Source organism: Triturus cristatus, chromosome 1_2, assembly GCF_964204655.1.
Source record: "Triturus cristatus chromosome 1_2, aTriCri1.1, whole genome shotgun sequence".
Classification (NCBI taxonomy): domain Eukaryota; kingdom Metazoa; phylum Chordata; class Amphibia; order Caudata; family Salamandridae; genus Triturus; species Triturus cristatus.
Genome location: NC_140580.1, coordinates 728,133,730 through 728,148,177, shown reverse-complemented (window position 1 = coordinate 728,148,177; position 14,448 = coordinate 728,133,730). Strand labels below are relative to the sequence as shown.

Sequence of the window (14,448 nt, the reverse complement as noted above, 5' to 3'; positions counted from 1 at the left end):
TCGCTAACGCAGCTGAGGAAGTGGAAACTACGTGTGTGGAAGTGAGGAGCCTTATAGTAGCCACAGCCCTCCGCACAATCGGCGTATCAGCCGCGGCGGACCAGGACTGGAGAAAAAGCGAGATGTGAATAGAAGCAGCTGAGGAGGTGTAGGCAAGTAGAATCAAGTAAAGTGCAAGTGCGCATAGGTAGGAGAAATTGTTAAAAAGCACAGAGTAATTCAGCCACACATATACAATTTAAAAAGTATTAAAAACCTAGTATCAGGGCAGAAAACACTAAAGCCTACCGCTGTCAGCTGCGTGCATCCGTTTGCATCAGGAATATATAGGCTAATGCCTATGATGTAAACTGTATCGCTAACGGAGCTGAGGAAGCGGAAACTGCGTGGGCGGAAGTGAGGAGCCAGATAGTAGCCCCAGCCCTCCGCACAATCGGCGAATCAGCCGTGGCGGACCAGGACTGGAGGAAAAACTAGATGCAAATCGTAGTAGCTGAGGAGGTGTAGGCAAGCAGAATCAAGTAAAGTGCAAGTTCTCGCAGGTAGGAGAAATTGTTAAAAAGCACAGAGTAATTCAGCCACACATAAACATTTTAAAAAGTATTAAAAAAACTACGAGCAGGGCAGGAAACACTAATTCCTACCGCTGTCAGCTGCACGCGTCCATTTAGATCGGGAATATATAGGCTAATGCCTATGATGCAAACAGGATCGCTAACGCCGCTGAGGAAGCGGAAACTGTGTGGGAAACAGGGGCTCAAATTGGATCATAAATTCTAAGCTGTTCTGAACAGGGGCCCCCAAAGTATGTTTGGCCCAGGGCCCCCAAAATCCTTAAGATGTCCCTGCCCACACATATCATGTGTACCATGTGTACCATGCGGTGCCTACCTCATGGTACAGAGATATGTATGGGGCACCATAGGGGCCCCCAATGTCCCTTTCCGCTAGCCTTTTTCATGGCAAGTTCACCGCCCTGAAAGGGCCGACGGGAAGGAACAACGTAATGCCTATGGCGGTGCCACCATTGTAGGCATTACTCAGCCTCCGATGGACGACGGGCTCCTGAGCCCGTCGGATCCGTGGCTGTACAGCCGTCTGCCATCCAAATGTGGCAGGCGGCGAAGTTGGTTAAGATGGTGGGGAGACCGCCACCGACAGCCTGTCGGTGGCGGTCTCCTCGCCATTGTAATCAGGCCCTTAAATGTGGACCAAGTTCCACACCCATGCTTCAGTTACGTATTTTCCTATGACTATTCACAAAACCTTAAAAAGGCACGAACAAAGGTTAGTGAATACTACACCATGTATATAAAAAATATTTAAGAGCTTTTTCAAACTTACCACACTCCTAATTCTGTTTTTAAATATAGTAAAACAACCCCTTAATATATATATATGTTTTTACAAAACTAAAACATAATATATTAAATTAATTTGATTATTCATTGAAATATATAAATAATTTACACAACTAATAATCTCATTAACCAATTAAAGTTTGAAAATGGAATAAACAATTTTGTTAAAAAATTATAAAATGCCTATTATAACACTTCACACCTTACTCCCCTACAAACCCAACAACCCCTGATAAATACAATAATTTAAATAAAATACATTCTTTAAACATATTTGCAAAGTAAAAAATCCCTGCAAAATTGTGCAAGTAATTGGCAATAAAATATAAATAGCTTATAACACAAATAATAATACAAACATTATGAAATATTTGCAAATCAATATTATATGCAACAATATTAGATATAACTATGATAAATACTTTAAAAATGATATTCTTACTTGAAATATTTTGCCTTGCGATATTGTTGTCATCATATTTTTGAGACAATATTTGTGTCCAACATGCAAAGCAGGATCTGTGGACCTGACATATACAGTGATGTCAGAATATGTAACATTAAAAACTGTACTCACAGTGGATGTGTGCCCACGAATACTGGTGATCACACAGGAACAAGAAAGCGGTAACAGCAAAGATCATAAACTAAATACACAGTTACGATAGACAAGGGACTAGCGGGGAACAGTGCATAACATAATGGGAAAACCTAGCGAGCACTTTCTAGGAAGGAAGCAAATGTATCACAGCAGGAGACTAAGAACTAAAGCTACATGAATAAGGCCGAACACTAGGAACTAAAGAAGCAGGGAATGGAAGTCACTTTTATGAAGCTCCGGTGGCGCAGGCCTCTCAATCATATTAATGAGGCCTCATCGATATGAAGCAAGGCAGCGCAAAGCTCTGTATTGCCTTCCTCTGCATCTAGGAGGCGTTCCATGGGCGTTGCAGTGGGTGTTCCCACGCAACACCCACGGATTTAGACGCTGCCCAAGATTTACAAAAGCACGTAAACCTAGGGCAGCCCCAAAATCTTATGCCTCCCCAAAGCAGGCGTAATGAGGAGAAATATTTTCATTTCTCCTTGTTTCTTTCTCTTTCCATGTGTGCTGCATTCACCTGCATGGATAGTTTTTATGCAGGAAGGTGTCCCTTCCTGCCCAAAAAAAAGCATTTCATGGTACAAGGGTGACTGTGTTGGTGCAGGGCAGCCAAAACTGCGCCAGCACAGTGGGAAAGGACAGGAATGTGCTGTATATCATAACTATGACACATTCCTGCACTTTTCTTTTGACGCAGGTCAGCTTGTAAATGAGTATAGCTGTGGCCGTCCATTATTGTCTTATGATGAGTATGTGGAGATGGGTTTTTGGTCTACCCTGTGAGTTGATTGTATAGGTGGTCAACCAAAAAGAAGCATACAGCTTGGGCACTATAAAGCCTCCTTTAGTATCTAAGCTGATCAGTGCTTACAGTCCTTACAAAATGGTTTCCATGGTTCAAGCACGGTGTTGGAGGCCTGCCAACTTAAAAAGATATTTCATTGTGTGAGGTGGGGCTTATGCAGAGAACTTCTTCAGAGCCACTTCTGCCCCTTACCCCACCAAACCTAAAAACAAAACACCCTGAGGCTAGGGCCAATGTCCTGGGGTGTTTTCGGCATCTCTTAATCAGCCGCGGTGCGTCCATTGGGGCGTAGGGGCGTAGCCCCACCAGCCCTGGACCCGCGTTAAAGAATTAAAATAAATGAAACTTTTACGAAATAACTACTTTACTTACCACATTTACACGGCGCCGGGCAGCACCCGACTTTATCGGGAGGGGGGGGGGGGGCGGGCCGGGCTGGCTGGTGTGGATTGATTGACAGGTCTGTAAAAAAACGTTTTTTTCCCCGCATGTATGCTTCGGGCAGCAACTTGCCCGAGCATGCGCACCCAGGCCGGCCCCATTAGCTAGTAGGGGGGGGGGGGGGGTGCAGGACCTGCTGGCGGCAGCGCTGGCAGCAAAAGGGCGACAGGGCGAGCAGTCACTGTGCCCTCCAAGCCAATCCTGGTGCTGCATGCAGCGCCACTGCGCCAGGATTGGCCGGTCACCGCAGGGGCGGGCAATCCATATTGGATGCCGAGCGCGTGACGTAATAGGTAACGGTCGGGTGACGGGTGCACTTCACCACTCTGTCTCGACTCGTGCGCGTCGCCTGAGCCCAGCCTGACAGCCTCGTGGTCGTGAGGGACGGTGTGTGCTGCTGCTGTCTTACTCGTACAAGATCACCTTTTCTGTGAGTTTGGTTTGGAGTTGTCGTTCAGTGACTCTTTTTTTTAGATGAACAGTGGAGTGACGTTTCATCAACTAACTTGTGAAACTGAGTAGATTGTTGCTGCCTAGAAGAGATTTGGAGTCCCCGCATTCAGACATGACTAATACCTGGTCAGACGCACTAATACGATGTGCTGGATTGAGACGACAGTTTGCAGCACATTTGTGAATAACCTTCTGCGGACAGGACATGAATAGTTGCGCATTTTACGCATTTTTGAAAACGTTGGCACAACTCGACGTTTTGACTTCGGTAGAGATGGCACGCCAGGGGCCCAGACCAGGTGTTCTATGATTCATACCCCTCGTGTATGGGCACAGCACTGAGGGGCGTCTGTGGGCTAGGGGATAGATAGCCGAGCCTCTGTTTCAGAAGAAGGTTGTGGTACGCTGGGGTGAATAGCCGCTTTGATACCCTTAAGTGCTCTACGAAGGGTGCCCTTCCCGTTGTGTAATGTGGACTAGAACCCGAAGTCAGGGCACAGGCCACAGGGGTAGAAGGGTTTTTTAGGAGGTGGGTGAATTAGTTACTGTCGAAGATATTTGCAAATCTTGGGGTAAATAAGTCCCTTTGGAGCCCGAAGAAACCACGAAAGGTGGTAAATTGTTCTACGCGGACGTCCCCGAAGCGGGAACGGGACAGTGCGCGTTGGTAGGCGGACAGCCCTTTAGGACACGCCGCACGCCCTTTGCTGGTCGAGTTTCTCGGTAGATTCGTGCCGTTGCAGCGAATGCTGCTGACATCGCCGGCTTCTCTTGTCGCATTATACGCGCCCGTTACTGGGTATCGTGACGCGGGAGATGTGGGCAGAGGGGGCACTGGGGCAGAGAGGGCGCCGACTGTCATCTGCCTGCACGTGCGGGCAGTTTGGGAGGGAAGCAGCCATTTCGCCTGCTCTGTGGTGGGTCGGCAGGAATGGGGTGCAGTGAGGCACCCCGAGCCTGGGGCTGTCACCGGGTGCGTACTGACAAGGAAGTGGGGCGGCCGCGGCTCGCAGGGTGACCGCCGGGGCCCCGATCCCTCTGTTTTTAAAGCACGTCCAGCAGCTTGTTGTCAGACGGCCATTTTGGAATCTGCAGCAGCCCTTCACTGATGGCGTTTTATACACACGCTTCCCCGCTCCGGGCTCTCACCCGGGGGAAGCGAGCAGAGGGGGCAGAGGGACGCAGGGGTCGCCGGGGACATCGGAGATATTGTCTGGATCGAATCGTAGGACATTTTATGTTAGGAAGGAGGGATGTTCACAGGCGGGGCTGCTGTGCAAGGTTTGCAGGGAGAGGCTGGCTGTGCTCTGAAATGACACTTTTCATTGCTAGCCCATTTGGAGGGTAGCGCGGGGTGCCGTGTGTTCTGCTAACCGGGTAGGATTCTCGAGGGATAGTAACAATCAGAGACAGAGTGTCCATGATTGTTTTGGTACTGGACGCACCGGCGTGGGTCTAAGCGGGTGCCCTGCCCCCCCGCACCCGCACCCGCGAGAAGAGGCCTGAGCTTGCTCTGAACCCCACACAAGGACACCTGGTTTAAGGGAGCACCTTTCCACACACTACAGCCGTCTGATAACATACTATTGATAAATTTACACACACATTCTGACGGCCTTCGATGTACAGTAAGTAAAATAGTTCTGTTCTAGACGTGTATGTGCAAAGATAAAGAAAAACGCATCGAGCCATCTACTGCCTGATGCAGTCCCAGGTTTTCTGATACAATACTTGGGACATTTCTTAATTGGTCACCAGCGTTGCATTTCGATGCACGATTTTGCTGTACTGTTTTTAGTCGTTCGTACAGTGTTTTTTTTCTTTTTTACTCTCTCTTGTATTGCATTGCTGCTGTTGTTGTTTCCCTTGGTTTGTGCAGTAACTTCATTCCCGTTAATGCCAAGGCCTTCCTTTCCCCGTGTTATCTATTTTAGCAATGACCCCCTTGGAAATCTTCCTAATATCTCATTTGTAAATAATGACCTCACTCCAGAACTCTAAGACTTCTCTCCAATACGCTCCCTGATAACTGGCCAAGTTACTGTGGGTCTTACGGCCAGAGCATACATGACACGGCAAAAACAAACACACTTCACCAGGGTTACTGGGGATTAGACATTTCATGAGACTGCTTGCTTAATGCGGCCATTTAACAAAGGGATTCCCGACAGTTATGTCGCTTTTGTGCCATAAAATATCAATGCAGGTAGCATTAAGGATTGCGCGCTTCGCTGCACTGTAGGCGTCTGGTGCTCATAAAGGGACTCTGGCGCGCGGGCTAGCATTTATGAAGGCGCTGCTTGCTATGCGGGGGGGGGGGAGAAGAGGGAGGGGGGGGGGCCTGTCGCAATGTCGCATACTTCGAGACAATCTCCATGGATTTCAACTTTATTCTACCGCCATTAACAGAACAAATAACAACCCAGCCGTAAAGTGCGAAACGACAAGGGACTCTTTTTAAATCCTGCAAAAGTTGGTCGCACACTGCTCGTCACACCAGCAAGTTGCCCCAAAGGACTGTGGTAAATGTAGTGGCGACGGGGGGTACCCCTATGCCACGATGTGTAAAAAGAACAGTATGTGTTGCGTTAGCCATCCCTGGACACGTGTTTCGAGGTAGTTGCCTCTCGTCAGCAGGGAGCAGGTCAGTGTAAAGGGGTGCCGTGTGGACTGCCAAAATGTAATTAAAACAGGTCAAGTACCTCTCATGGCGCGCAGGTGCAGATCCAAGGCTCGTCAGCCCGTTGGCTCAAGGGAGCCGTAATAAATTATGCAAAAGTTGGTCGCACACTGCTCGTCACACCAGCAAGTTGCCCCAAAGGACTGTGGTAAATGTAGTGGCGACGGGGGGTACCCCTATGCCACGATGTGTAAAAAGAACAGTATGTGTTGCGTTAGCCATCCCTGGACACGTGTTTCGAGGTAGTTGCCTCTCGTCAGCAGGGAGCAGGTCAGTGTAAAGGGGTGCCGTGTGGACTGCCAAAATGTAATTAAAACAGGTCAAGTACCTCTCATGGCGCGCAGGTGCAGATCCAAGGCTCGTCAGCCCGTTGGCTCAAGGGAGCCGTAATAAATTATGCAAAAGTTGGTCGCACACTGCTCGTCACACCAGCAAGTTGCCCCAAAGGACTGTGGTAAATGTAGTGGCGACGGGGGGTACCCCTATGCCACGATGTGTAAAAAGAACAGTATGTGTTGCGTTAGCCATCCCTGGACACGTGTTTCGAGGTAGTTGCCTCTCGTCAGCAGGGAGCAGGTCAGTGTAAAGGGGTGCCGTGTGGACTGCCAAAATGTAATTAAAACAGGTCAAGTACCTCTCATGGCGCGCAGGTGCAGATCCAAGGCTCGTCAGCCCGTTGGCTCAAGGGAGCCGTAATAAATTATGCAAAAGTTGGTCGCACACTGCTCGTCACACCAGCAAGTTGCCCCAAAGGACTGTGGTAAATGTAGTGGCGACGGGGGGTACCCCTATGCCACGATGTGTAAAAAGAACAGTATGTGTTGCGTTAGCCATCCCTGGACACGTGTTTCGAGGTAGTTGCCTCTCGTCAGCAGGGAGCAGGTCAGTGTAAAGGGGTGCCGTGTGGACTGCCAAAATGTAATTAAAACAGGTCAAGTACCTCTCATGGCGCGCAGGTGCAGATCCAAGGCTCGTCAGCCCGTTGGCTCAAGGGAGCCGTAATAAATTATGCAAAAGTTGGTCGCACACTGCTCGTCACACCAGCAAGTTGCCCCAAAGGACTGTGGTAAATGTAGTGGCGACGGGGGGTACCCCTATGCCACGATGTGTAAAAAGAACAGTATGTGTTGCGTTAGCCATCCCTGGACACGTGTTTCGAGGTAGTTGCCTCTCGTCAGCAGGGAGCAGGTCAGTGTAAAGGGGTGCCGTGTGGACTGCCAAAATGTAATTAAAACAGGTCAAGTACCTCTCATGGCGCGCAGGTGCAGATCCAAGGCTCGTCAGCCCGTTGGCTCAAGGGAGCCGTAATAAATTATGCAAAAGTTGGTCGCACACTGCTCGTCACACCAGCAAGTTGCCCCAAAGGACTGTGGTAAATGTAGTGGCGACGGGGGGTACCCCTATGCCACGATGTGTAAAAAGAACAGTATGTGTTGCGTTAGCCATCCCTGGACACGTGTTTCGAGGTAGTTGCCTCTCGTCAGCAGGGAGCAGGTCAGTGTAAAGGGTCTTTTTAAATCCACCTGGTAATTTGAAAAGCCATTTTGTCCTAGATGTATCAAAAGGATGGGCAGAAAAAGTGCACCTACATTTTACGACCTGTCTTTACTTTTCTTTTGTGATGCGACCTATGCCCTGGCCAAGTGCCTTAAACCACCTACTCAAATCCCTCCCAGGCTGTGGACACAGTTCGCAAATGAGCCTTCCTCTTTGTGAATCAGTTAACCCTTCCTTTGTGGTATTGGTAACTGGCCAATGGTTGCGACCGCAATTATGATAGCAAATTATTAATGCCTTTGCTATTTGTAATTAGGCAGGGTTACCCCTTTTACGACCCCTCCTAATTAATTACGAGTCGGAATGGATCACAAAACCCAAATGGGTTTAGTACATATAAAAAAGCCCTTCTGGCACATCCCAGACATCAGGCTCACTGTCCACATCACTCACTGCTGTCAGAACACACATCACTCACTTCAACTGCACTACGTTAGATGTCCCAGACTCTACACCCTTCTGTGTTGGAGCCTCCCTGGATCTGCATTCTCTTTCAGTGTCCAATTGCCTGCTTTGTTGCTGATTCTGGTGGAACACTTTTGATGTATGGGAAAAAGTGGTGTAAAAAACAAGACACCAATCAAAATGTGCCTATTTCCCATTGACACTGAGAACACAGCTTTTCAGAAGCACAAAGACTAGGGTTTCCCTGTCTGTTTCCTCTGTGTGTTTGTTTGCTCTACTAACTAGATTGGGTATCTCCCCACCATTATCCCTAGCCACTTTTCTAGAGTAGTGATGAGGTCACAGAACAGACCGTCCTGCAGAGTTATGACACCCGCTGCAAAGGTTAAATATTTGATACCTAGGGGTCAGACTCAGACTTGCCTCTTCAGGGACCTTACAATGAGAATGATGTCTGGACCTCAGAGGATGCAGGTTTTTGCACTCAATTCATTCCTTCTAATCTGGTAACTGTTTCTAGGGCAGTGATGGGACCTCTTTCCCTGGCAGTCACTTTCTCCTTATTTTCAAAGCCTCCAATAGATTCATCTGATGTCTAGGAAAAAATTGGAGCGTTATGTTTTTTCCCCACAGTCTTTGTTTCATTACCCTACTGTTTCAAAAATAAATTGTTATCTTTTCATTTTCAGCACCTGACAACCTGAAACATTACCGCATTTTGGGGCAATTTTCCAGCAAACAACAAGAGGACCCCAACCTCCTTTGCTGCTCTCTCACCCGACCCCGGCTACAACCCAGCAAACACCAGTGTTAAAGGTAAGGCAACTGATGCTATATATTTTTTTACATCGTAGTTAGAGCATGTATGTCATGTGGTCACTCTCAAGGCCCTCAAGCAGTGTCTTTCAGTGCCTCCAGCAACACTATGGCACAGAGAGGCAGGAGGCAGTACGGCTCTATTTTTAGCAGTCATTTGAGATGTATTAGGATAATGCACAATATATATGTATAATGTATTTATACTGAAATTTGATATTATTGCACTGCACCTTATACGTTGTACTTTGATTATTGACAGGTTTCTTTAATATATATATATATATATATATATTGGTAAGGCCAGCAACACCCGACACCCCATCATGAATACAGTACAAGAGCTGATTACAAAGTCATTCCAGTCACGGCCACTTGAACGAAAACTGAAGTTAAAAGAATTGGGACCTCATCAGCCTGAAATAAACCTACAGCAAACTACCCAGGACAGAGGAAAAATGTCAAAACGTACATTCTCAAATGCCTGGTACACAAAAGCTGATTGGCTTACAGGCTGCCCTATACGCAATTCTCTGTTCTGCTTCCCCTGCTTGCTGTTTGGCGGTGACTTTTCTTGGACACGGCAAGGAATGGTCGACCTGAAGCACATCGCTGAAAAAATAAAGAAGCATGCGCTCACAAGAAATCATCTGGAAAACCTGACAAGACTGGGAATGTTGGGGGAAGACGCACCAATTGAGCAGCAGATAAATGATGCGTATCGCAAATCCATTCAAAAACACAATGAAGCTGTGGATAAGAACAGACAAAATCTATCCAAGATCATTGATTGCATTCGTTTCTGTGGTGCTTTCGAACTGGCATTGCGAGGCCATGATGAATCGGAAACTTCCTCAAAACCTGGGATCTTCCGAGGCCTAGTGGATTTAATGTCAACCATAGACCAGGATTTGGAAAGACATTTAGCACATGCTACAGTCTTTAAGGGCACCTCTAATACAATACAAAATGAACTCCTTGACTGTATGCTCGAAATTATAAGAAGCCATATTGTGCAAGAGTTGCGAAACACAGACTTTGTGGCTATTCAGGCTGATGACACCACTGATGTGTCCACTCAAACACAGTCCGTGTTAGTGTTTCGGTACCTTGACAGTGACAGAAACATTGTGGAAAGATTTTATGGCTTCACGCATTTAAGTGACTCTAGTGCAGCAACCATCACTGAAGCAATACTGTGTCAACTGGACTTAATTTTCCCGGACCTGCCTCAAAAACAAAAGCTTATCGCACAAAGCTATGACGGTGCATCCGTAATGAGTGGGAGCCTTAGTGGAGTTCAGAAGAGAATTCGAGATGTGTACCCTAATGCTCATTTTGTGCACTGTTACGCCCACCAACTCAATCTTATTATGCAACAGGCGGTATCAAAGATCAGAGAGACACGAGTCTTCTTTCAGGATATCGGAGGCATAGCAGCATTCTTCACACGTTCCCCCAAAAGAACAGAAGCCCTTCATGAGATTGTGGACAAAAGCGTACCAAGGGGATCCTCAACTCGTTGGAACTTTCACATTCGTACAGTCAACTTAATCTTTGAACAGAGGGAGGGCCTTGAGAAATGTTTTGTCGCCATAGCATCCAGAGCAGACTTTGATCACACAAGTCAGAATGAAGCCCATGGCTTTATTAGAACACTACAAGACAAAGAGTTTCAGTTCTTACTGTTTTTATTTCATGACATAATGATTCCTGTTGATGTGTTATACGATCAGTTGCAAAGAAAAGACCTAGATACTGTCTCTGTGAAAGCCAATACATCTGCATTTGTACAACAGATTATGAAAGTGAGAGATGGGGTTGAAGATTTAGAGAGCAAACTGCCGCAGCATTCTGTTTTTGCAAACCGCAGACAAAACATCACCTCTCTGGTTCGAATTGGAAAGGAGATATGTGACATTGTAATTGTGCAGGCGAAAGAACGCTTTTCGTTCACAAAACATTTGGTGAGTGCGACTTTATTGCAAGGTAAAGAGTTTGCACAATATGATGAATCCTTCCCTGAGCGTGCTCTGAATCAGGCTGTGGAAGCGTATCCTATGCTCAAAAAAGAGCAGCTGAGAACTGAGTTAACTGTACTCTACGGAATGCCTGTGTACCGGAAGGCCACAAGCGCCTTGACTTTGCTGAGTTTAATTCATAAACTGCATATGGAAAACTCACTTACAGAGACAGTGACTTTACTAAAAATTGTGATTACGACTCCAATGACAACAGTAGAAGCTGAACGATGTTTTTCAGCCTTAAAGCGCATAAAGACATTCCTCAGGAACACCATGCTAGAGGAAAGACTAAATGCTTTGGCGATGCTATCTGTAGAGAGCAAGCTAGTCCAAAAGATACCGGACTTCAACATGAAAGTAATTGACAAGTTTGCTACACTGAAAGAGAGACGTGCGGATTTCATCTACAAAAAGTGAATGCTGCTACTTGTTTGAATACAAAAAATTCTGATTGAGGTAAGAAATGCATTGTTATCTCTGTTTTTAAAAGTTTTGTAGTGTTTGTTCTATTTGGAGACTACACAGATTTGCTCACCTTTGTTCACTGGCCGGACCTGTCTCCCGCAGGGTGAACGATTCGTTGCTTGTGTTGCCTATCAAACCTTTCCCCTTGGCAAATTGCGAAAACCTTTATACCAGTGGTTCCCAAACTGTTTACTCCTGAGGACCCCAATTGAGTCACCACTGGAAGCCGGGGACCCCCAAGCAATTTGTATGACTTAAATTTCAAACATTAAAACAGTAATTCGAAAACAATAAACACACGTGTGCACACAAAACGGATACTCGAATTACTAAGGATTTTAGTATTTTATATTGAAAGAATTAGCAAAAAACAGGAGGGTTAGCGCTGCATCTCCATGACTAACTTTTAAATGGTTGGTTTTATTTCGCAGTATGAGACTCCTGCCAGGGCCAGACTGGAAACCCAAAGCAGCCCAGGCAAATGTTTGCAGACCAGTCCCCATACAGTGCACACCTAGTGCAGTGAGTGCGCCTGACCACTACAAAGGGGGCTTTGGGAGGCTCTCCCCCCAAGACAATTTAGGAAACAATGGTGCAGTCTACAACAAATGTATCATTATATATTGAATTGTATCAGCTTTTAAAGAGTAGTAAATGATGACCTTACTATGCACCAGGATATGACAATCTTTGTTGGGGTTCTTCAATGATTCCCATATTATCCTCCTCCAACAGTGCCTCATCTCTCCATAGCCCCTCTGTCACATGTATTTAATTTGTTTTATAACATCTCTCATACCATTGAAGGATGTCAGAGCACCTTAAATCACACACATATAGGGGCTGATTTACAAGCCCCTTGCGCCACAGGTGCGTCACAAAAAGTGATGCACCAGTGACGCATTTTAGTGCCCCATATTTCCAAGGCAGGAAAAGCAACCCTGCGTGACTTTTACTGGTCTTGTAAATATGGCCCAATTGCACACAGCACTTTACGTGAAAGGGACGTTCCATGAGTGTTGCTGTGGGTGTTCCCACGCATAACCCATGGAACCAGACACATTTCCAGATTTACGAGGAATCGTAAATCTGGAAATGTGTCTGAATGCTACGCCACCCCAGGGGAGGCGTAGGGAGGGGCAACTTGGAGAAATTTATTAATTTCTCCTCTTTCTATGCATGTTGCATTCTGCAGCACGCATAGAAACAGGATATTACCTCTGGTGATTGCTTATGTACAGGAAGGTGTCCCTTCCTGCACATAAACAATCAGTAAAACAATGACGTTTTGCAAGTTCTATGTGTGCTAATGCAGCACACTTAGAAGTTGAAAAACGCCATTTCTGATTGTTTACATGCAGGAAGGGTTACTTCCTGCACATAAACAATCTCCCCACGACACAGGCATCCTTGCACCATGGTGCAAATGTGCCTGTGCAGGCGTATGGCAGCAGTTTGTGCGCCAGCACAGGGGGAAGCACAGAGATGCAACATATTGTTGTAAATATGTCGCATCCCTGTGCTTCGAAAGTGACTCAGTGCGGCGCAGCCAAATGGCTTGCGACACACACAGTCAATTTTCTTGCAAATCTGCCCCATGGAGACAATGATTCATACGTGTAAATCAGTGTATAGAAAATGTTACATAAGGCAAATGCGACTACAGGGTGTAGGATTCACATGTTATTCATACTGGTAGGCATTTTTAAAGAGTGCTTGGTCTGGAGAAGCACAAACTCAGGATTCAGAACATAACAGTGGTTAGCATTGACTTTAACAATAAAAATGTATTTCCACCCAAATAAACCTTTTTAGCAGGATTAGGATAATGAAAGACTTGAAACAAACATATGTTTCTAACTTGTATCATGCAGCTTGCAAGCAGCTCTTTGATGACAGTTTATAGGTCACTGTGCTAGATTACTATTGTCACTTATGAACTGCACAGTAACAAAAGAATCTGTGACTAAAGCAGTAACCCACTAACCTAGGCACATAAAAAATGTTTTTCAAAATGCATGGTACACGTTCTTTGCAGTAGGCATATTAACCCTCTGTGCTACATTAGATAAGTCAAAGCTGCCACTTGACACAACTCTCATCTCTCTCCAGCAGGTACATTAATCACCGACGTAATCTTGACACTTTTATTGTTGCTGGAAAACTGCTGATTCTACAAGGAACTTTTTTGTGCTTTTAAAATTACTGCCTGAGGACCCCCCTGGGAATGTGACCACAGTTTGGGAAACACTGCTTTATACCATTTATATTTGGGGTACTTGCGTGGACCTATGTGAAGTGTGTGTACAAAGTTCAGCTCAACCAGAATCACGGTAACAGCGCATTGCGCTGCCTCTTTTATATTCAGTATATTGTAAGACTGTTTTTCTTCCCCCGCCTTTCCTTGTTTTGTTTCCCTGTTTTCCCCTTGCTTGCCATTCGTTACTCTAGAGTCTAATATTCAGTATGTTGTAAGACTGTTTTTCTTCCCCCGCCTTTCCTTGTTTTGTTTCCCTGTTTTCCCCTTGCGTGCCATTCGTTACTCTAGAGTCTATTCTAATAGAGTCGGAAGGCCGTAGGGGAAGACTGTGGACTTTTCTTCAAGTTCCTGACGCTCCTGCGGAACGAGCCTGGCAACCATTACACTGCTGTGCAACTTCTTCTACTCTTAGAGCTGAGATTTCCATGAGTCTTATAGTCTGAATTCAGCACCTGAGCATAATAGGACAGAATGTATGAAGCTCTGTGGTAATACTGAATAAGCAGCTACCTATGTTATGCCATCTATTAATGTAATAACTGCACTTTCACAATTGCTTTATTAACCTTCCTGCTTT

At 46.0% G+C, this 14,448-nt stretch overlaps 1 protein-coding gene across 1 annotated transcript; it reads left to right on the top strand.

The window, feature by feature from the left end:
• The first annotated feature begins 9,556 nt into the window (after positions 1-9,556).
• LOC146867910 (zinc finger MYM-type protein 1-like) lies at positions 9,557-14,130 on the top strand. The gene is made up of 2 exons (XM_085608632.1): positions 9,557-11,602; positions 13,724-14,130. Exon 1 carries the CDS (start codon positions 9,581-9,583, stop codon positions 11,561-11,563), a length of 1,983 nt encoding a protein of 660 aa, XP_085464758.1. The 5' UTR covers positions 9,557-9,580; the 3' UTR covers positions 11,564-11,602; positions 13,724-14,130.
• Positions 14,131-14,448: the final 318 nt, after the last annotated feature.